At 46.9% G+C, this 23,990-nt stretch overlaps 1 protein-coding gene across 1 annotated transcript in view; it reads left to right on the plus strand.

Annotated features, from left to right (window-relative positions):
- Positions 1-1,366: 1,366 nt before the first annotated feature.
- The window catches only part of RYK (receptor like tyrosine kinase), a 243,138-nt gene continuing 220,514 nt past the window's right edge, over positions 1,367-23,990 (plus strand). The window contains exon 1 of the mRNA XM_038744510.1: positions 1,367-1,553. Coding sequence (XP_038600438.1) covers positions 1,367-1,553 — 187 coding nt within the window. The remainder of the gene's footprint in view (positions 1,554-23,990) is intronic.

The following is a 23,990-nucleotide window of genomic DNA, read 5'->3' on the forward strand; positions in this document are numbered from 1 at the left end:
CACGTAATAAGCGATTAATAAATGCCATCATTATTACCACTTGTCAGCTGTGTGACTTTGGGCAGACAAGTGACTTTGGGCAAGTCACTTCACTTCTCTGGGCCTCAGTGACCTCATCTGTAAAATGGGGATGAAGACTGTGAGCCCCCCGTGGGACAACCTGATCACCTTGAAACCTCCCTAGCGCTTAGAACAGTGCTTTGCACGTAGTAAGCGATTTATAAATGCCATCACTGTTACCACTTGTCGGCTGTGTGACTTTGGGCAAGTCACTTAACTTCCCTGTGCCTCAGTTCCCTCATCTGTAAAATGGGGATGAAGCCTGTGAGCCCCTGTGGGACAACCTGATCGCCTTGTAACCTCCCCAGGGCTTAGAACGGTGCTTTGCACGTAGTAAGCGCTTAATAAATGCCATCATTATTCCCAATTGTCAGCTGTGTGACTTCACGTCTCTGTGCCTCAGTGACCTCATCTGTAAAATGGGGATGAAGACTGTGAGCCCCCCTTGGGACAACCTGATCGCCCTGTAACCTCCCCAGCGCTTAGAACAGTGCTTGGCACATAGTAAGCGCTTAACAAATGCCATCATTATTATTAGTAGTAGTAGTAATAGTAGTAAGCGTTTAATAAAAAAAATGAAATCACTGTGAAAGAGAGAGGGAGGGAGGGAGCGTCCGGTGGCGAGCCCACGGCGCGCGCGCGCGCGCGCTCCCGCGGGGCCCGGTAATGTCGGCGGGGGCGCGCTCGCGTTGGGGCCGCGCCGCGCGTGCGCCGGGGAGGAAGTGTCGGGGGCGCGCCCTCGCTGGGGCCGTGTTGCGCGTGCGCGGGGGAGGCGGCGGCGGGGGCGCGCTCGCGCTGGGACCGCGTCGCGCGTGCGCGGGGGAGGAGGCGTCGGGGGCGCGCCCGCGCTGGGGCCAGGTCGCGCGTGCGCGGGGGAGGCGGCGGCGGGGGCGCGCTCGCGCTGGGACCGCGTCGCGCGTGCGCGGGGGAGGAGGCGTCGTGGGCGCGCCCGCGCTGGGGCCCCTTCGCGCGTGCGCCGGGGAGGAGGCGTCGGGGGCGCGCCCGCGCTGGGGCCGCTTCGCGCGTGCGCGGAGGAAGAGGCGTCGGGGGCGCGCCCGCCCTGGGGCCGCGTCGCGCGTGCGCGGGGGAGGAGGCGTCGGGGGCGCGCCCGGACGGACGGACGGCCGGGCGGGAGGGCCGCCCCCGGCTCGGGCTGGGAGGGGCTCGGGGCCGGGGGCCGGTCACGGGCGCGCCGACGACCCCCCCCCCCCCCCACGCCCCCCGGAGGAGGAGGAGGAGGAGGAGGGAGCCCCCCCCGCCCCCGCCCGCCCCCCCCGCCCGCCGTCCGGGCGTCCGGGCGCCCGCCATGAGCTCGGCGGGCCCCTTGGGGCCGGGTCCGCTGTCGGTGCTGTGGTCGCTGTGGGCGCTGTGGGCGCTGTGGGCTCTGTCGGCCGTCGGGGTCCCGGCCCGGTCGGGGCAGGCGGCCCTGGGGCCTCCCGCCCCCCACAACCTCAGCCTCTACTTGAGCCAGGACGAGGTGCGCAGCCTCATCGGTGAGTCCCGCCCCCCACCGGCCCCCTCCGACCCCCCCCCCCCCCCCCCACCATACGCCCCTCACGCCCCCCATCAGCCCCCCCTCACACCCCCACACCATCCGCCCTCACACCCCCATCATCCCCCCCCACTCCCCTATCAGCCCCCCTCACACCCCCCATCATCCCCCCCACACCCCCCTATCGTCCCCCCTCACACCCCGCTATCATCCCCCCTCACACCCCCCATCATCCCCCCTCACACCCCCCATCATCCCCCCTCACATCCCCATCATCCCCCCACACTCCCCCATCATCTCCCCTGACACCCCCATCATCCCCCCTCACATCCCCATCATCCTCCCACACACCCCCATCATCCCCCCTCACACCCCCATCATCCCCCATCATCCCCCCCACAACTCCCACCATCCCCCTTCACACCCCCCACCCCCTCACACCCCCATCATCCCCCATCATCCCCCCCACACCCCCTATCATCCTCCCTCACACCCCGATCATCCCCCCCAACACCTCCCATCATCCCCCCAACACCTCCCATCATCCCCCCTCACACCCCCCACTATCCCCCCACACACCCTCCATCATCCCCCATCATCCCCCCCACACCCCTATCCCCTTCTCACAGCCCCCATCATCCCTCTCTCACACTCTCACACACCTCCATCATCCCCCCTCACACCCCCATCACACTCTCCCATCATCCCCTCACACCCCATCCCCCCTCACCCCCCATCGTCCCCCCTCACTCCCCCATCATTCCCCCCCCACACCCCCCTCATTCCCCCCTCACACCCCGCATCATCCCCCCTCACACCCCCCATCACCCCCCCTCACACCCCCCATCATGCCCCCCTCACACCACCCCCCCATCATCCCCCTCACACCTCCCCTTCTCCTCACACCTCCCCTTCTCACACCCCCCCATCATCCCCCCTCCCCGATTATCTCCCCCCCTCCCCCCATCACCATCATGGTATTGGTTCAGCATGGGCTCATCAGTGAGGTATCCCCCCCCCCCATTAATAGTCCTCATGGTATTTGTTCAGCGCAGGCTCATGGGGGAGTTACTACCTTCCCTCTCCCCTCGAATAATAATAATAATAGTAATAATGATGATGTTCATGATTTTGGTTAAGCGCAGGCTCGTCGGTGAGGTGTCCCCCCACCCCGCCCATAATAATCCTCATAGTATTTGTTCAGCTCAGGCTCGTGGGGGAGTCACCCCCTTAGACCCCTTTACCCAGTCCATCATCATCATCATGGTATTGGTTAAGCACAGGCTCATCAGTGATTCCCCCCTTTCCACCCCCATAATAATCCTCGTGGTATTTGTTCAGAGCAGACTCCTGGGGAAGTCACCCCCTTAGACCGTGAGCCCGTTGTTGGGTTGGGATTGTCCCTATTTGTTGCTGAATTCTACTTTCCAAGCGCTTAGTACAGTACTCTGCACACAGTAAGCACTCAGTAAATGCAATTGAATGAATGAATGAATACCCCCCTCCCCCAAATCGTCATCATCATCACTATCATGTTAAGTGCAGGCTTGTTGGTGAGGTAACCCATTCCCCTCCCACCCCTCCAATAATAATCCTCATGGTATTTGTTCAGCACAGTCTCATTGGTGAGGTACTCCCTTCCCTCCCCCCTCTCCAATAATAATAATAATGACGATCATGGTATTTGTTAAGCGCAGTCTCATCATTCATTCAGTCGTTCTTGTTGAGCGCTTACTGTGTGCAGAGCACTGGACTAAGCGCTTGGGAAGTACAAGTCGGCAACATATAGAGACGGTCCCTTCCCAACAACGGGCTCACAGTCTAGTAGCGGTGAGGTACCCCCATCCCTCCCCCCATAATAATAATCATGGTATTTGTTCAGCGCAGACCCCTGAGGGAGTCACCCCCTTAGACCGTGAGCCCGTTGTTGGGTAGGGACTGTCCCTATTTGTTGCTGAATTCTACTTTCCAAGCGCTTAGTACAGTGCTCAGCACACAGTAAGCACTCAGTAAATACGACCGAATGAATGAAACTCCACCCCCCCCATCATCTGTTCACTGGGCCACGCTGCTTACAATAGAGTTTGGTAGACATGAACCCTGCACACAAGAAGTTTGCATCATCATCCTCATCAGTCGTATTTATTGAGCGCTTACTGTGTGCAGAGCACTGTACTAAGCGCTTGGGAAGTACAAGTTGGCAACATATAGAGACAGTCCCTGCACAACAGTGGGCTCTTTACAGTCTAGTAGGGGAGACTAGACATAGAAATAAGTTAGTTACAGGTAGGAGAAGCAGCCGAGTTCCTGCTCTACACCCTCTCCTTGGGTCAAACCGGTTGGCAAGAATGTAGAATTCATTCGCCAGTCCCTTCTCTCCCATATCTATCAGAACAAAATTGTATTTTATAAATGATTTATTTTTATAAACATCTGTGACCTCCTCTAGACTGTAAGCTCGTCTGTCGGCTGTGTGGTACCCTCCCAAGTGTTTAGCGCCGTGCTCTGCACACAGTAAGCACTCAGTACCATTGATAGCGCAGTGCTCTGCACACAGTAAGCACTCAGTACCGCTGATTGATCGATTAAAAGAGTACAGGTACTAGGTCCCCTTATTGCTACTCCTCGCCATGCTGAATGCAGGTTTATTTTTCAGCCCTCTATCAGAAATCAGGAAAATAAGGATACTAGATACTTTCACTCCCATTCAGTCCTCAGTAGATTTGGCTTTAGAGCTCCTTTGCACTCCTCTTCCTGAGTTTCGCGTCTTATATCTCCTCAGCGAATCGCCGAAATCTCAAACTCGTGCCCTCTCCCTGGCCCGAGTCGAGCCACGGTATATGCCAGTGGAGGTTTCACCTTCCTCTTCTAGAGCCAGATCAAGGTCTTGAGTTTTGGTGTGTACCTCCTTTTAGCCTTGCCTGCGACTGTAGTTGGAAGGTTTTGGGCCCATGCTGGTTTACATAACTGGTTAAAAGTTAAAAATTGTACCTTATACTGTACTTCCCCAAATACTTCATATAGTCTGCATGATTGGTTGTACTTGTTACTAGTACATAATTGTACTTCCCAAGCGCTTAGTACAGTGCTCTGCACACAGTAAGCGCTCAATAAATACAATTGAATGAATGAATGAATGAATTTGCCAGTCCCTTCTCTCCCGTATCTATCAGAACAAAATTATATTTTATAAATGATTTATTTTTATAAACATCTGTGACCTCCTCTAGACTGTAAGCTCTTCTGTCAGCTGTGTGGTACCCTCCCAAGTGTTTAGCGCCGTGCTCTGCACACAGTAAGCACTCAGTACCATTGATAGCGCAGTGCTGTGCACACAGTAATCACTCAGTACCGTTGATTGATGGATTAAGAGAGTACAGGTACTAGGTCCCCTTATTGCTACTCCTCTCCATGCTGAATGCAGGTTTATTTTTCAGCCCTCTATCAGAAATCAGGAAAGTAAGGATACTAGATACTTTCACTCCCATTCAGTCCTTGGTAGATTTGGCTTTAGAGGTCCTTTGCACTCCTCTTCCTGAGCTTCGCGTCTTATCTCCTCAGCGAATCGCCGAAATCTCAAACTCGTGCCCTCTCCCTGGCCCGAGTCGAGCCATGGTATATGCCAGTGGAGGTTTCACCTTCCTCTTCTAGAGCCAGATCAAGATCTTGAGTTTTGATGTGTGCCTCCTTTTAGCCTTGCCTGCGACTGTAGCTGGAAGGTTTTGGGCCCACGCTGGTTTACATAACTGGTTAAAATTTAAAAATTGTTAAAAATTGTACCTCATATTGTACTCCCCCAAATACTTCATATAGTCTGCATAATTGGTTGTACTTGTACTTGTTACTAGTACATAATTGTACTTCCCAAGCACTTAGTACAGTGCTCTGCACACAGTAAGCGCTCAATAAATACGATTGAATGAATGAATGAATGAATTCGCCAGTCCCTTCTCTCCCATATCTATCAGAACAAAATTATATTTTATAAATGATTTATTTTTATAAACATCTGTGACGTCCTCTAGACTGTAAGCTCTTCTGTCAGCTGTGTGGTACCCTCCCAAGTGTTTAGTGCTGTGCTCTGCACACAGTATGCACTCAGTACCATTGATACCTTATGTTGTACTCCCCCAAATACTTCATATAGTCTGCATAATTGGTTGTACTTGTACTTGTTACTAGTACATAATTGTACTTCCCAAGCGCTTAGTACAGTGCTCTGCACGCAGTAAGCGCTCAATAAATACGAATGAATGAATGAATGACTGTATCAAAACGAGGAAAACCTTTTTGGCTAAACTTAAATTTGTCAGCTGTCATCCCTGGTCACCTACCAGTGGGAGCCCGTGTCGCATCCAGGGAGACTAAATGTTCTCGGATCATTTGTGATAGGGACAGGTAACATCGGAGAGCCTTACACTCAGTAGACCAGACTAATAGCTCATTTCTGGTCAGTGGAAATCACTCTCTAGTCCCGTTCTTCCCATAATCTGAACGAGTGTTTTCACTAGTATTTAATGATAGTATAACATCCAAGTTACCTGGAAGAACACTGTGATGTTGCCTCTAATTAGAGTTCTAGGAGAGAGAAAAGATGAGGCCACTGGGGGATTATTTTCCTCTTCACAATTATCGTGGTAATTCATACATTCAGTCATATTTATTGAGTGCTTACTGTGTGCAGAACACTGTACTAAGCGCTTGGAAAGTACAATTCAACAATAGAGACAATCCCTGCCCACACCGGGCTTCCAGTCTAGAGGTGGGAAGACAGACATCGAAACAAGTGAAACAGGCATCATTATAAATAAATAGAATCATATATAAATATATAGGTGTATATATAGATATATAAAGACCTAAGTGCTGTGGGGTGATGCAGAAGGGAGGGAGAGCTGAGGAAAAGGGGAGTCTGGAGAGGCCTCTTAGAGGAGGTGAGCCTTAAGTAAGGCTTTGAAGAGGGGAATTGTGATTGGCAACTTTGAGGAGGTTGTGGAAGATCCAGGATAATCAGATTGGATTGCCCCTGTCCTACCTGGGGCTCACAGTCTAAGTAGGAGGGAGGACAGGTATAGAATCCCATTTTACGGAGGAGAACACTGAGACACTGGGAAGTTGAATGACTTGCCCAAGGTCATACAGAAAGCAGATGGTGGGGCCAAGGTTAGAATCAAGGTGCTCTGGTTCCAGGGCCCGTGCTTTTCCCACTGCCCTGTCAGTTTCATGTTCCTTTCCAAGATCATTCTGGTTCCTGGAGGATCGAGTTGTGGGGTGGTGAATATGCTGGTGAAGAGGCTCATGATGCCCAGTCCTTTATTTCAATCAATTAAATGTATTTATTGAGCACTTCTCATGGGCAGAGCACTGTACTAAGCGCTTGGGAGAGTACAATATAACGGTAGACTTGTTCCCTGCCCGTGGTCCTACAGTATAGAGGGTGGGGAATTGACCCACATGCATATTCCTTTAATTGTTGAATTTGTCTGCATAGCTCAATTTACCTTTCTGGGCTGCAGGCCTTTAAGGTGTTCTTAAGGTTGGCTCTTGGAAATCCGTTTAAAAGAGATCTAAACCACTGCTCAAACGATCTATCAGAGAGAAATAACCGAAAAGCGCAACCACCTTTTTACACGAACCTGCTTTTGCAGAACTTCCAGAGCACACTTAAAAGTCATCCCAAACATTTTATTTCATCTCATAAGTTTTTAGTACTGTATTAAATATGTCAATATAAAAATGTATTTCTCTTGCAATTCCATTACTGGTTTGTATTTATTTACATGTTCTTTGAAGCTTATCAAAGCTGGCTAGAGCTGAAATGTGACTGCTGTCAGCAATCTTAAGAATGGTTGCAAATATTTATTTGAACCAAAAAAAATTGTGGATTTGTGGAGAATAGGGTTTTCCTGGGTTACGTTACCCCACTATATGTGCGACCCCACGCGACCCAGGAATATGCCCTTCAGGTATGGTTGTCTTTTTTACTTGGAGAAGCCACTATTTTAATAATAATAATAATAATAATAATAACAATAATAATAATAATACTAACAATGATGGCATTTGTTAAGCACTTCCTAAGTGCCAAGCACTAAGCACTGGGGGGATACAAGGTAATCAGGTTGTCCCAAATGGGGCTCACAGTCTTAATCCCCATTTTCCAGATGAGATATAACTGAGGCACAGAGAAGTTAAGTGATTTGCCCAAAGTCACACAGCTGACAAGTGGCGGAGCTGGATTTAGAACCCATGACTTCTGACTCCCAAGCCCGGGCTCTTTCCACTGAGCCACGCTGCTTCTCTTTTTGTCCGGCCACTGCAGGTAAATTGTTAGAGACGTAGCGTAAGCTAGTGGAAAGAGCACAGGACTGAAATTCGGGAGGCCTGGGTTCCGATCCTGGCTCCATCACTTACCTGCTAGTTGACCTTGGCCAAGGTACTTAGCTTCCCTGTGCCTCAGTTTCACCATCCATAAAGTGGGGGTTGCATTCCCATTCTCTCCCCACCTCAGAGTGGAAAGCCCATGGAAGGTGGGGACTGTGTCTAATCTGACCGTACTGGAATCTACCTGAGTAGTTAGGATGGAGCTTGGCATATAGTAAGTGGTTAACAAATACCACTGTTATTATTATTATGAATAATTCTTTCCCTGACCCCTTGTCTCCTTACCCTGGGCTGTTCCTACTTGCAGTCATTCTAGCAACCTTCCCGCTCCTTTCCCGTACTGTAAACTTAAACCCTCCTTCTTGTCTTTCCCCCACACTCCGGAATTGTTTTATATAGAGCTAATTCTAGCCACCTACGCCCCTGCCCAACTGAGAAACTGGGGATGAGGGACGGGAACAGACCAACCCGGGCAGGTGGGTGGCAGCAGCGTTGTACCATCCCTCTTCTTCCCCTTCCCGACCCTGGGGCGGAGCGTTGGGAAAGCCAGCAGGGAATGTGTCTGCTTATCGTTACGTGGTACTCTCCCGAGTGTTAGTTCAGTGCTCCGCACACAGTAAGCTCTCACTAAATACGATTGAATGAAAGGAGCGATGGCTTCTGTCTTCCGTGCCTTGGCGGCAGCGGCGGGTGCTCCAGAAGTGGCGGTCGTGATGGTCGGACTTCAAACGATGGATCACCCTGGAGTGCAGAGGGCGGGAAGGGTTGGGAGAACGGGGAGAAAGGACTGGGCTTGGGTTGCCATAATAATAATAATAATGGTATTTGTTAAGCGCTTGCTGTGTGCCAAGCACTGTTCTAAGCGCTGGGGTAGATACGAGGTAATCAGGTTGGACACAGTCCATCTCCCAAGTGGGGTTCACAGTCCTTGTAGAGTTGAGGTAACCAAGGCGTGGAGAATTGAAGTGACTTATCCAAGGTCACACAGCAGACAAGCAGCAGAGCTGGCATTAGAACCCACATCCTCTGACTCCCAAGGTCTGGGCTCTTGCCATGGGGGACTGGGAGCAGGGAAGGGACAAGGCCGGGGGAGGTATTTACTTCACTGTGATATTCATTCATTCATATTTATTGAGCGCTTACTGTGTGCAGAGCACTGTATTAAGTGCTTAGTAATGGATGCGGATAATCTGTATTAGTAGGAATGGATAAAACTCTTGGGATACACATATCAGAACAGCTCTATGGCCTGATGGGATGTTCCGAAGAGGACGTGCCCATGGAGTCGCTATGGGTCGGAAACGACTCGCGGCGTTTGAAGAAGAAGAGTAGCAGTAATGGTATTCACTAAGCGCTTACTGTGTGCTGCACACTGTAGTAAGCGCTGGGAGAGACTACACGGGTGGGAATCAGGCATAGTCCCTGGCCCTCGAGGAACTCGCAGTCCAAAAGGAGAGCTTGGCCGTCACGTTCGGGTTGTTCTGGAGCAGAGCCTAACAGATCACATGGAAATTCGGGGGAGACGCGAACCCCGGGATACAACCATTCACAATTCAGCCACGTTTTCCGAGACCATAACCCGACCGTTATCTGTAGTAGCATTCTATTTTGTGACCTTGTTTTTATCAAGTGAACTGCCGCCGAAAATATGATGTGTTTATGTTAGCATTTGGAATGTCAGCCTGTAATATTTTGCATAGTGTCCCAGGATGTTTATAAAAACACTTAAAACAAAATCTGTGTTTTGTACTTCGATTTAGTTATTCATGTGTGTACATGTCTTAGGGAACGTTGACTGTGCCTCGGTTTTTGATAACAGCATATTTTCCAGGATGAAAACAAATACCCCTGTAAGTGCTTTGTGGCTGAAAACTTCCCATTTACAGTACTCAGATATTTTGTATGTATTTATACAGAAAAATATTTAGGCAAAGGTTTTGTCAGTTAAATCATATATATTTCATGGCCTGAACTAGATAACTCTATTTGTAGGGATCGTTGGAATTTTTTTAAAATTAGGATAATTTATGGAAGTTATTACAGTTCAAGGAAGAGAGAGGTTTATCACTAAAGTGAAGAATTTTCCTGAAAGACTTCAATCCTCCAATGAGTTTTTAGGTAAAAGATCATCGTGTGCTGTGAATAGTTTTAGGAGTGCTTCATCTTTATCGGTTGTGAAAACTGAAGCTTTGTAAGCGTCTTAAACTAACCTCTGCAGAGTCTCACTAGTCCTTTCAGGGTCAGAGTTGATGATGCGTCTGATCTGCCAATAGGTATTTGCAGGCTGAAATAGCTCAGAGTCAGGGCTGAGGTTTATTTTCAAATTTTGTTAAACTTGACCTTTTTCCTTCGCCCTTTCCCCTTCCCCCGGCATTCTCCCCCACCCCTCCACCGCCCCCCCCCTCAAAAAATAAAAAAGGAAATTAAAAAATTATTTTCCCCAGCTTTTGGGCTTGCACATTTATTAACTGCAATGAGACTAACTTTTCTAGGAAGAGATAGGAAGAGAATGGAATGAATGGGCTCCCAGAATTTATTGCACGTGTTTCACCAGATATTCCCCAGATGCAGTCACTCAAATGAAACCCAGAGAACTTGTTTGCCATTCAGGAGTACATTTTATGAACATTGGGATTAGGTTTGGATTGTCAAACATTTCCAAATATATTCTTTCAAGACCTTGCTAATTTGAGATACTCAGTGCACACCTTACACAGTGGAGTGCAACTCAAACATTCAAAAGAAGAACTGTATTACTTTTCCATTTCTTCCTTTTGAAATCTGTTGAAACTGAAGAAAATGGAGAATTTGAGTAGCTGGTGCACCTTTAAAGTCCTCGCTTCCCACTCGTGGGTTTCTCAGCTAATTTGAACGTCCTTTCTCCGCGCCAAGATATTTGGTGCGTGATGTGAGATATGTATTTGCCAGTTAACTAGTTATAGTATTACGTCTCGGAAAAATTCAGTGTGCCAATTCAAATACTTGGAGACAAAAGCCTAGTGCATTATCCTTTTTCTTCACTTCATCTTCCAACGTTAGGGATTCGTCAAACTTTTTGTCAGAGTAAAACTTTTGTGTCCCTTAATGTAAAAAAAACCCTTGAATTACTCTTTTTGTTTTGAAGAGATTAGAGGTTCGTGCTTTTGCTTTCTTGGATGCTACTTGAAAATGTCGCATATGCCAACAAATATCCTATTCGCGTATTTTGCTGTTTTTGCGATTTAATTTGAAAATGCCCTTTTGACTTAAATTTTCTCTTTTAAAGAAGTGGTTAGCATTCCTTCTCCTTACCCTCATCATCTCCCTGCTAGTAAAAATGTATCCAGGAGCTAATTTGGGAGTGATCTCTGCAGATCTGAGGCATCCCATTTCCTGGATTTCTTTTAAACTATTTTATAAATCCAGATATATCAACCCTCTCTAAAGGGACTTTCAACATCCTTTGTCCTCTCCTAACTCTCCGTTTTGAGAGTGTTTTAACATTCTAAGGCAGCTGGAATGCCTTAATATGATTCACTAATGTGGTCTAGATGGGGCCTAAGGGATTTACTTATGCTGCTCCCATCAGCGCTGACTAGAATTGCAAATGTATATCCCACATAATGAAATGGGTATACACCAAGTTATTGTTGCTTACAGTTTATAAAGCTTGGGTTCAAAAGACAGCTTAGTTTGGTTTTGAAAGAGATTTATTAAAACTGGATCAAGTTCTAAAGACTTTTATTGAACAGTTTATCCGTTCTTGGTTTTTAGCCTGAGAGGAAAGGACATTTTAGCCAGGGAAGAGAGGTTGCTGTTTTGGGGCCTTTTTAAGAGTTTCGGAAGTGGAAGTAGTTTTCCTCTTTCTCACTCCGTATCTTTTCTTTTCCTTCTGAAATACTCTTTCTATAGCTTCGCCTATAATGGAAAACTGGTTGTCATCCTGTCTAGGCCGAGTTAGATGTATGTTTTTCATTTTTCACTTTTGGAAGTGAGTCCAGATGTAGGTATCGGGGATACTTCCATTGTGAGATAACTGGGGTAGGAGTGCAACTTGGTGTCAGTGAATGAGTCAATCAGTGATACTTCTTGAGCGCTTACGGTGTCCGAGGCACTGGACTAAGCGCCTGGGATAGGACCACAAAACAGTTGTAGCCAGGAAACAGAATGTCTGGGCATCTTCCTCGGCAGTGGCTGATTGCTGGGCCTTCTATCATTGTGTTCATTTTTGAACAAACTGTTAGGATCTTCTTTTCCTGACCATTTTCTCCTCTCCCCATCCGATTTTTTCCCCTCCCTATTGCGTCACCCATACACCCGAGTCCTCCCCGCTAAATCTCCCCATCCCCGACCCCCAGAGCACTTAGACACATACCTTTACACCCGGTTGCTTCCTCTGCTTGTAATTAATTTTAATATCTGCCCTTCCACATTGATTGTGAGGTCCTCGGGGTCAGAAGTCAGGTCTAATACTCCATTGTACTCTCCCCAGGGCTTAGAGCAGTGTCCTGCACAGAGTAAGCACGGAATAATTCCCGTCGAATGATGACTCAAAGCACTTCTGTACATATCAGTTTACACACTCTGCTACTTAAGCATTTAGTCTTCCACATACCCGTATTCCTGTTCTTTCTGTCCTGTGGTTGTAAATGATTTTTTGGGAGGCCCCCTGTTAGATTGGAAACTCTTTGAACTCACAGTCCCCCTCCATCTGCGCCTCTGCTTCCACCAGTGGTGTTCCTTGAGCAGTCACTGGGTGCGGAGCACTGTATTAAGCGCTTGGGAGTTGGTAGACACAATGCCCTCCCCTGCTCGCAAACACACCCACGTCTCCCTAAGCAAAAAAAACCAAAAAACAAAAACTTTCTTTAGATTCCACTGCCCCCATCCAGAGCTCATCCCTTTTCCTTCCAGCCGTTTTTCTCCAAATTCTGTTAATGATTTGTTTTCAACCTACGGCCGCTTCTTCCTCTCCCCCAACTCCCTCCTTGACCTCTGAATCTGGCTTTGGCCCCCTCCATTTTATTGTGGCTACTCTCTCCAAAGTCATTGAACGAGATTAACAGACTCTCCTCAGTCAGTCAGTCAGTAGTAGTTTTTGAGCACTTCCTCTGGGCAGAGCCCGGTACTAATATTTGATAATAATAATTGTGGACAGCGTAACGTAATGGATAAAGCAGAGGCCTGAGAGTCAGGAGGACCCGAGTTCTAATTCTGGTTCCTCCACTTTTCTTCTGGGGGACCTGGGGCAAGTCACTTCACTTCTCTGTGCCTCAGTTCCCTCATCTATAAAACGGGGATTAAGAGTGTGAGCCCCATGTTGAGGGGCAGGGACCGTGTCCAACCAGATTTGCTTGTGTCAATTTGTACTTCCCAAGCGCTTAGTACAGTGCTCTGCACATAGTAAGTGCTCAATAAATATGATTGATTGTGTCTACCCCAGTGCTTAGTACAGTGCCGGGCACGTAGTAAATGCTTAACAAATAGCACAGTCATTATAATCACTGTGCTGAGTGCTGGGGTAGAGGCAGTACAGTCCGATCAGACACAGTCCCTGTCCCACATGGGGCTCCCATTCATTCATTCAATCGTAATTATTGAGCACTTACTGTGTGCAGAGCACTGTATTAAGCGCTTGGGAAGTACAAGTCGGCAACATATAGAGGCGGTTCCTACCCAGCAATGGGCTCACAGCCTAGAAGGGGGAGACAGACAACAAAACAAAACATGTAGACAGGTGAACAAATTTTCCAGATGAGGTAACTGAGGCCCAGAGAAGTGTAGTGGCTTGCCCAAAGTCACCCAGCTGACATGTGTCAGGGCCAAGACTAGAACCCGATACCTCTAGCCTCCCAGCTCTACCCACTAGGCCACTCTGCTCCCCGGTCTACCCCAGCGCTTAGAAGAATGTTCAGCGCACTGTAAGGGCGGACATGGAGCCCATCCTTAGTGTTAAATAGGGTGGAATGAGTGAATGATGGGGAGACGGGAAACAAGGTTGAGGGGACAGCTGAGGGAGGGAAGGAGGGGGCGTAATCAATCAATCGTATTTATTGAGCGCTTACTGTGTGCAGAGCACTGTACAAAGCGCTTGGGAAGTACAAGTCGGCAGCATATAGAGACAGTCCCTACCCAACAGTGGGCTCACAGTCTAGAAGGGGTAAGAGTGACCAGTGACAAGGCCCTCCCTCCCGCCCAGAGAACAGGGATTTAATCCCCATTTTACAAATGAGGAAACTGAGGCAAAGAGAAGTTAAGTGTACAGTAGAGGAAAAATAGAGTTGGTAGATATGGTCCCTGTCCTCAAGGAGATCATGACATCCTAATACTCCTGTAGCTCCTGGTTACCTTTGACACTGGCCTGGAAGGACTGTTGAATCTGAAATTTTTGGGGGGACACAGCCTCCTATTGATTCTCCTCCGTAGCTCTCTGACCAATCCTTTCTCAAGCTCCTCTGCCAGTTTGCCTTCTGCCAACCATTCCCTAACTGCAGGTGTCCTTCTAAGCTTTCTGCTGGGCCCCCTTCTGTTTTTAATTCAAACTCACTCTTTTGTTTGTACTTTTCCAGGCGCTTAGTACGGTGTACAGAGCACTGTGAGTGTTCAGTAAATTCTATTGATTGATTAGGGAGTAAATGACAACAGTGAAATAACATCATTTTGTTAATGATGTGCATATAGATATAATTCTGTTTGTTCTGATGATTTTGATTTACCTGTCTGCATGTTTTGTCTTGTTGTCCATCTCCCCCTTCTAGACGGTGAGCCTGTTGTTGGGTAGGGACTGTCTCTATATGTTGCCGACTTGTTCTTCCCAGTGTTCTGAGCATAGTAAGTGCCCAGTAAATACGATTAAATGAATGAATGAATAGGGAGTCCTTGGCCTCCCCTGGCTTCAAAACGAATGACTGTGTTGAAGTTACAGTCTTCTAGACAGTGAGCCTGTTGTGGGCAGGGAGTGTCTCTATTTAATAATAATAATGATGGCATTTGTTAAGCGCTTACTATGTGCAAAGCACTGTTCTAAACGCTGGGGGGGACACAAGGTGATCAGGTTGTCCCACGTGGGGCTCACAGTCTTAATCCCCATTTTACAGATGGGGGAATTGAGGCTCAGAGAAGTTAAGTGACTTGCCCGAGGTCACACAGCAGACATGTGGCGAAGCCGGGATTAGAGCCCTTGACCTCTGACTCCCAAGCCCATGCCCTTTCCACTGAGCCACGCTGCTATTTGTTGCTGAATTGTACTTCCCAAGCACTTAATACAGTGCTCTGCGCACAGTAAGCGCTCAGTAAATACGATTGAATAAATGAATGACACCAAAACTTACCTCATTAGCTCTGACCTCTCTCCTTCTCTGCAATCCTGTTTCTCCTCCTGCACCAGGACAGATTTCTGTTTGGATGTTCCACTTACACCTCTAGCTCAATAGTTTCAGAACTAACCCCCCGTTTTGTTCTCTGTCTCCCCCTTTTAGACTGTGATCCCACTGTTGGGTAGGGACTGTCTCTATATGTTTCCAATTTGTACTTCCCAAGCGCTTAGTACAGTGCTCCGAACACAGTAAGCGCTCAATAAATATGATTGATGATGATCTTCCCTTTCAAATCCTCCCCTCCCACCTAATAATGAATAGTAACAATAATTAAAATGACGGTATTTATTGAAATCCTATGTGCCCAGCATTGTGCTAAGTGCTGGCATAGATATAATACAGTCAGGTCAGACAGTCCTTGTCCCACGTGGGACTCACAGTCTAAGGGGATGAAGAACAAGTTTTGCATCGTTATCACATCATTTTACAGATGAAGAAACTAAGGCACGGAAAAGTTCAGAGATTTGTCCAAAATTATACAGGAAGCAAATGGTGGAGCTGGGATTGGGAAATTGGGAACCCACATCTCCTGATTCCCAGTTCTGTGCCCTTTCCATTAGGCCGCATTGCATCCAGCCGCTCCATCCAACTCCCATTCAAACTGGGGGCACCACTAGCCTCCCCATCTCTGAAACCCATAACCTTGTTATCATCCTCACTGTCATCACCCTCTACATTTGGTGATACCTGTTTACTTGTTTTGCTGCCTGCCTCCCCACTTTTAGACTGTAAACCAGTTGTGGACAGGGACTATCTCTCTTTATTGCTGAATTGTACTCTTCCAAGCGCTTAGTGTAGTGCTCTGCACCTATTTATTACTCTATTTTACTTGTACATATTTATTCTACTTTTTTTAATCTTGTTAATATGTTTTGTTGCCTGTCGCCCCCTTCTAGACTGTGAGCCAGCTGTTGGGTAGGGACCGTCTCTATATGTTGCCAGCTTGGCCTTCCCAAGCGCTTAGTACAGTGCTCTGCACACAGTAAGCGCTCAATAAATACGATTGAACGAACGAATGAATAAGTACGATTGAATGAATGAATGGATTGTAAGCTCGTTGCAGGTAGGGAATGTGTCTGCTGATTCTGTTGTACCCTTCCAATTGCTTAGTACGGTGCTCTGCATGCAGTAAGCGCTCAATAAATGTGATTGAATGAATGAATGAATAAATACGATTGAATGAATGAATGGATTGTAAGCTCGTTGCAGGTAGGGAATGTGTCTGCTGATTCTGTTGTACCCTTCCAAGCGCTTAGTACAGTGCTCTGCACACAGTAAGCGCTCAATACGATTGAATGAATGAATGGATTGCAAGCTCGTTACAGGTAGGGAATGTATCTGCTGATTCTGTTGTACTCTCCCAATCGCTTAGTACAGTGTTCTGCACATGGTAAGTGCTTAATAAATACGAATGATCCTCAGCAATTCCTTCTCTTTCGATGTCCATTTTCATCCTGTTGCCAAATCCTGTTGGGTTTTTGTCTACACCATCTCCAGAATCCACTCCTTCCTCTCTATCCAAACTGTTTCTGTGTCGTTTCCTGTCTCCTCACCCATTCAGCCAGTGGTTTTTGTTGAGTGCTTACTGTATGCAGAGCACTGAACTAAGCAGTTGGGAGAGTACAGTGCAATAGAGTAGGTAATAATGATAATAATAATGATGGCATTTATTAAGCGCTTACTATGTGCAAAGCACTGTACTAAGCGCTCGGGAGATTACAAGGAGGTCGGGTTGTCCCACGGGGGGCTCACAGTCTTAATCCCCATTTTACAGATGAGGGAACTAAGGCCCAGAGATGTTAAGTGACTTGCCCAAAGTCACACAGCTGACAATTGGCAGAGCCGGGATTCGAACCCATGACCCCTGACTCCAAAGCCCAGGCTCTTTCCACTGAGCCATGCTGCTTCTCTAATGGTAGACTCCATTCCTGTCCATAAGGAGCTTACAGGCCGGAGGGGGTGATAGACAGACATGACATTGCAGAAAGGGGAAATGGCAGAATATGGGGATGTGGGCATAAACAGCGTGGCTCAGTGGAAAGAGCACGGACTCTGGAGTCAGAGGTCATGGGTTCAAATCCTGGCTCCACCAATTGTCAGCTGTTTGACTTTGGTTGCGTCACTTAACTACTCTGGACCTCAGTTACCTCATCTGTAAAATGGGGATTAAGACTGTGAGCCCCCCGTGGGACGACCTGATCACCTTGTAACCTCCCCAGCGCTTTGAACAGTGCTTTGCACATAGTAAGTGCTTAATAAATGCCATCATTATTATAAGCGAATGTGTCTGTTTATTGTTGTAATGTACTCTTCCAAACGCTTAGAAGCAGCATGGCTCAGTGGAAAGAGCACGGGCTTTGGAGTCAGAGGTCATCGGTTCAAATCCCGGCTCCGCCACTTGTCAGCTATGTGACTTTGGGCAAGTCACTTCACTTCTCTGTGCCTCAGTTACCTGTCACTCGTCCGGGGACGGGTTCGTTCAGTGATCAGCGAGGCGAGAGAGAGAGAGAGAGAGGCCGGGGACGGAAAGCCTGAGTTTTATATAAAATTTATTCTGCGAGGCAAATTGAATTTATGTAATTGTTTAGGCGCAATGGATTGAACTTCCCTTTCGGGAGGAATATAATCAATTAGCAATATTAGGGCTTCCCTACATGGGAGGAACACAATCATACGTGCGTGGGTGAGGCGGCTAGCTCTCACCCGTGTGCACTTCCCACTCGGGAAGAATCCACTTACTTTCCCACATGGGAAGAATTCATTACATTCCCCACACACGTGGTGGGCGGCTAGCTCTCACCCTGTGCTCTCCCTACATGGGAGCAATCCACTCATGATTCCCGTCAGCAGCGGGGTACCTGGGTCCCACCCACGGGACCCTCACCCGTCCCGCGGCCCTTGCCTCAGTGTGTCGGTTCTGGTTGCAGAGGGGGCATCTGGCCTTCTGGGCAGAGAAAGACATGTGGGCTGCTGCTGCTGCAGCGGCTGCTCTTCCTGCTGCTGCGTGTCTGGGTGTTCTGACCCCGAAGGTCAGAGGCTACAGGTATTTTATTCATTCATTCATTCAATCATATTTATTGAGCGCTTACTGTGTGCAGAGCACTGTACTAAACGCTTGGGAAGTACAAGTTGGCAACATATAGAGATGGTCCCTACCCCACAACGGGCTCCTGTGCCACTCGGCCATTCCAGCTTCCAGCCTCAGTCTGTCCAATCTGTGCCCTCCCCCCTCCTCCATACCTAATTTAATTGGCACGGGGACAAGGGACACCTTCTGTATTCCCGGCTTGGGCTGTCAATCTAGCAGATTTGGTCATGGGGGTGGTATCCCACCCTCACTTCCCAGTTCCGCCTGCTGGCGCAGGTGGTCACGAGATAGCTTTTGACCTTGAGATGGTACCCCAGGGTCACCTCGGGACATTACCTCACCTGTAAAACGGGGTCTCCCCCTTTTAGACTGTGAGCCCACTGTTGGGTAGGGACTGTCTCTATATGTTGCCAATTTGTACCTCCCAAGCGCTTAGTACAGTGCTCTGCACATAGTAAGCGCTCAATAAATACGATTGATGATGATGATTAAGACTGTGAGCACCACGTGGGCCAACCTGATCACCTTGTAAACTCCCCAGCGCTTAGAACAGTGCTTTGCACATAGTAAGCGCTTAATAAGTGCCATTATTATTAGTAGTAGTAGTACAATGCCCTGCACACAGTAAGCGCTCAGTAAATACAATTGAATGAATGAGTGAGTGCTGTGGAGCTGGGGGTGGGGTGGCTTTGAGAACATTTAAAGGGGACAGCTTAGTGCTTGGATACTGGCATCCTCCTTCTCTCACTTCTCACTTATGTACCTATCTTTATGCACTCTTGCTTCCTCCTACCTGCAATTTATTTGAGGATTAATTTCCCAGTTTAAATGGTAAATTCCTTAAGGGCAGGGATCTCTCAGCTAACTCATTTTAAATGGCTTGTATTGCTATTTATATTGCTGGGCACGCAGTAGATGTTTAGTAAATTCTGACTAACAACCAGTAGTAGTGGTAATAAAAGGGTAACTGAGGTAGGGTAGTGTGAGAAGCAGTTGGCCTAATGGATTGGACATGGGCCTCGGAGGCAGAGCTCACATTCCTTCTAGACTGTAAACTTGTTGCGGGCAGGGAAGGTGTTATATTGTACTCTTCCAAGCGCTGAGTTCTGTGCTCTGAATACTGCAGCCTCTCATCGATTGATTCATTCATTAAGGCCCTGGGTTCTAATCCTATGTCTGCCACTTGTCTGCTGTGTGACCTTAGGCAAGTTAGTTAACTTCTGTACCTCTTTTCTCTCATCCGGAAAATGGGAATTAAGACCGTGAGCCCCATGTGGGACATGGACTGTGTCCAACCTGATTAGCTGGTATCCAGCCCAGAACTTAATACAGTGCCTGACATGGTGAGCTCTTAACAAATACCATTTTTTTAAAAAAGACAAAGGCAAGGAAAGAAAAAATAAGGAAAACTTAGAATGTTGAGGTTCATTGTGTCCCTAATAACACTCTCCAAAGAGTGTGGTTATGTCAGAGTTGAAGGTGCTGTCTCTGATCCGTTATCCATTACAAGCAGTGTGGTATAGTGGATAGTCAGAAGGCCTTGGGTTCTAATCCCGGCTTTGCCCCTTGTCTGCTGTGTGAGCTTGGGAAAGTCACTCCACTTCTCTGTGCTTCAGTTGCCTCATCTGTAAAATGGAGGTTGAAACTGTGAGCCCCATGTGGGACAGAGACTGTGTCTAACTTGATTTGCTTGTACCCACTCTAGCGCTTACTATGTGCATTGCTCATAGTAAATGCTTAACAAAAAACATTATTATTATTATTATTATTATTAAGTGGGGTAAAGTAGGATTATGCTTCAGCTTTATTAATAATAATAATGATGACATTTGTTAAGCGCTTACTATGTGCAAAGCACTGTTCTAAGTGCTGGGGAGGATACAAGGTGATCAGGTTGTCCCATGTGGGGCTCACAGTCTTAATCCCCATTTTACAGATGAGGTAGCCGAGGTTCAGAGAAGTTAAGTGAGTTGCCCAAGGTCACACAGCGGACATGTGGCAGAGTCGGGATTCGAACCCATGACCTCTGACTCCCGAGCCCGGGCTCTTTCCAGTGAGCCATATGGTATTTGTTAAGCTACATTGTTTGAGCTGATGATGTTTCAAATCCTGACTCCCCCCTCCACTAAAAACATGCCTTCTGCGAATGTACTAATCTCGCTCTTTATTCCACCCGTCTGCCGCCAAGCTAGCTCTCTTCCTCCCTTCAAGGCCCTGCTGAGAGCTCACCTCCTCCAGGAGGCCTTCCCAGACTGAGCCCCTTCCTTCCTCTCCCCCTCATCCCCCTCTCCATCCCCCATCTTACCTCCTTCCCTTCCCCACAGCACCTGTATATATGTATATATGTTTGTACATATTTATTACTCTATTTATTTATTTTACTTGTACATATCTATTCTATTTATTTTGTTTTGTTAGTATGTCTGGTTTTGTTCTCTGTCTCCCCCTTTTAGACTGTGAGCCCACTGTTGGGTAGGGACTGTCTCTATATGTTGCCAATTTGTACTTCCCAAGCGCTTAGTACAGTGCTCTACACATAGTAAGCGCTCAATAAATACGATTGATGATGATGATGATGGACGGCATGGATTCATTCATTCATTCAATCATACTTATTGAGCGCTTACTGTGTGCAGAGCACTGTACTAAGCGCTTGGGAAATACAAGTTGGCAGCATAAAGAGATGGTCCCTACCCAACAACGGGCTCACAGTCTAGAAGGGGGAGATGGACAACAAAACAAAACATGTAGACAAGTGTCAAAATCATCAGAACAAATAGAATTATAGCTATATGCACAACATTAACAAAATAAATAGAATAGTAAGTATGTACAAGTAAAATAAATAGAGTAATAAATCTGTACAAATATATACAAGCGCTGTGGGGAGGGGAAGGATGTAGGGCTGGGGGTGATGGGGAGGAGGAGAGGAAAAAGGGGGCTCAGTCTGGGAAGACCTCTTGGAGGAGGTGAGCTCTCAAATGGCACCCTTCACCTAGAGCCCTGGGACCCAGCTTTGGGAAATCCAAGGTCTAATTTCACTTTCATCCGACTTTGCAGAAGGCTTTGTCAGTCCACCCACTGCTTGCCCTGTTTGCTCAATATGTCTTTTAGGAAAGGAGGCAAAGTGCAAGCATGTAACGATGAAAGTTTCTAAGAGAGAAAATCTTTCAGTTTTGAGCGTTGTCATTGAAGTGTTGTGCAAAAAGACCTTTCATTCATTCATTCATTCATTCACTCAATCGTATTTATTGAGCGCTTACTGTGTGCAGAGCACTGTACTAAGCACTTGGAAAGTACAATTCCGCAACAGTGACAATCCCTGCCCACAACAGGCTCACAGTCTAGTAGGGGGGAGACGGACGTCAAAACACGTGAACAGGCATCAATAGCATCAGTATAAATAAATAGAATTATAGATATATACACATCATTAATAGAAAGAAATAGAATTAGAGAAGAGCCAACAAGATGATTGAAGCAAGTTATGGAAACTGGGGATTTTTATTTTTTTAAAGCCGGAAAAAGAGACATTAAGGTATATGTGTGTAGTAAACTAGTTGTGGGCAGGGAGCCTGACTTCCAACTCTGTTATATTGTGTTCTCCCAAGCACTTAGTATAGAGTTCTCTGCACACAGTAATCTCTCAATAAATAAGAAAATATGATGGATTAATTGAAGTAAGTGTACAAGGAGTTATTCAGAGGCGTCTAAGCCTCTTGACTAAGCTCGTTGTGGGCGGGGAATGTGTCTACCAAGTCTTATATTGTACTCTCCCAAGCACTTAGTACAGTGTTTTGCACACAGTAAGCACTCGATAAATATGATTGAATGATTGAGATTATTGGGTCATCTAACCACTTGATCACTATACAAAAAGGGCGTGCTTTGTTACAAGTGGAATTTAAGGTAGACATACTGAGGCGTTTCCTCCAACTCTGAGAAGCAGCTTGGCCTAATTGATAGAGCACGGGCCTGGGGGTCAGAAGGATCTGGGTTCTAATCTAGGCTCTGCCACTTGTCTGCTGTGTGACCTTGGGCAAGCCATGTCACTTCTCTAAGTCTGTTACCTCATCCTTCAAATGGGGATTAAAACAGTGAGCCCCATGTGGAGCAGGGGTTGAGTCCAACCTAATTTGCTTGTATCAGTCCTAGTGCTTGGTATAGTGCCTGACACATAGTAAGTGCTTAACAAATACCATTATTATTATTATTATTAAATACCATTAATATTATTATTATTATTATTATTATTATTATTATTAAGGCCTCCTCCAGGAGGCCTTCCCAGACTGAGCCCCTTCCTTCCTCTCCCCCTCGTCCCCCTCTCCATCCCCCTCATCTTACCTCCTTCCCTTCCCCACAGCACCTGTATATATGTATATATGTTTGTACATACTTTTTACTCTATTTATTTTGCTTGTACATATCTATTCTATTTATTTTATTTTGTTAGTATGTTTGGTTTGGTTCTCTGTCTCCCCGTTTTAGACTGTGAGCCCACTGTTGGGTAGGGACTGTCTCTATAAGTTGCCAACTTGTACTTCCCAAGTGCTTAGTACAGTGCCCTGCACACAGTAAGCGCTCAATAAATACGATTGATTGATTGATTGATATTAATAACTCTGGCCTGGTATGTAACTCTAATGAAACCTGTGGTATTACCAAAGTTCTCCTTCTGATGTTTAACTTAGAAGACCTTATTGACAGGGCCACCACCCCTCTAAAAAGGTAACATCCTCATGTACTTGGTCGATGCTGTATTTTTAAATAGAGAAACCATTTTAATAAGTGTTTACGGTTTTACAGTGTAATTAGAAATGCAGTTTTCTATTCCTTTGGCTTGTGAACCAACTCTGTTGAATTGTACTCATCCAAGTGCTTAATATTGTGCTCTATACACAGTAAATACTCAGTGCTATTCATGATGGTCCCTAAAACTGCCATAGATTAGACATTTTCTGTCTTACGCTCTCTTCATTAATAAAAATTTAAAAAACCTCACTGGGAACGATTCCAGTTGCTTGAAAGAAGGCAGAGTGAGGTCTCTAGGTCTGCAAGGGTTTTTATTGAATTCACATGATTTCAGCTTATTAATGGCCCAACTCTTATTTCATGTATATTTCTTGTAGTAATGTCGTTAATCACTTTATATGTGAAGTAGAAATGTAAAGTGCAGGCAGGGTGTGTTTGGGGCCCAAATCATCATCATCATCATCATCAATCGTATTTATTGAGCGCTTACTGTGTGCAGAGCACTGTACTAAGCACATGGGAAGTACAAGTTGGCAACGTATAGAGACAGTCCCTACCCAACAGTGGGCTCACAGTCTAAAAATCAGTCTGTAATATTTACTGAGTACTTACTGTGTGCCAAGCGCTGTGCTGTGTGCTTGGGAGAGTACATTGCAACAGAATTGGTAGACACGTTCCATGCCCACAAGGAGCTTATGGTCTAGAAGCCCAGTGTTGGCAGTGAGGTTAGGGTGACAATTTTGTGCTGGACAGACCGATATTCCTAAACAAACGAATCATAGAGGGCTATTCTGTGGGTTAAAGGTGTTTTCATTTCTGGCAGACTACTGAAAACAACATTTTACTAGGCCTCAGT

The sequence above is a fragment of the Tachyglossus aculeatus genome, chromosome 1, assembly GCF_015852505.1.
Source record: "Tachyglossus aculeatus isolate mTacAcu1 chromosome 1, mTacAcu1.pri, whole genome shotgun sequence".
In the NCBI taxonomy this organism is placed as follows: Eukaryota; Metazoa; Chordata; class Mammalia; order Monotremata; family Tachyglossidae; genus Tachyglossus; species Tachyglossus aculeatus.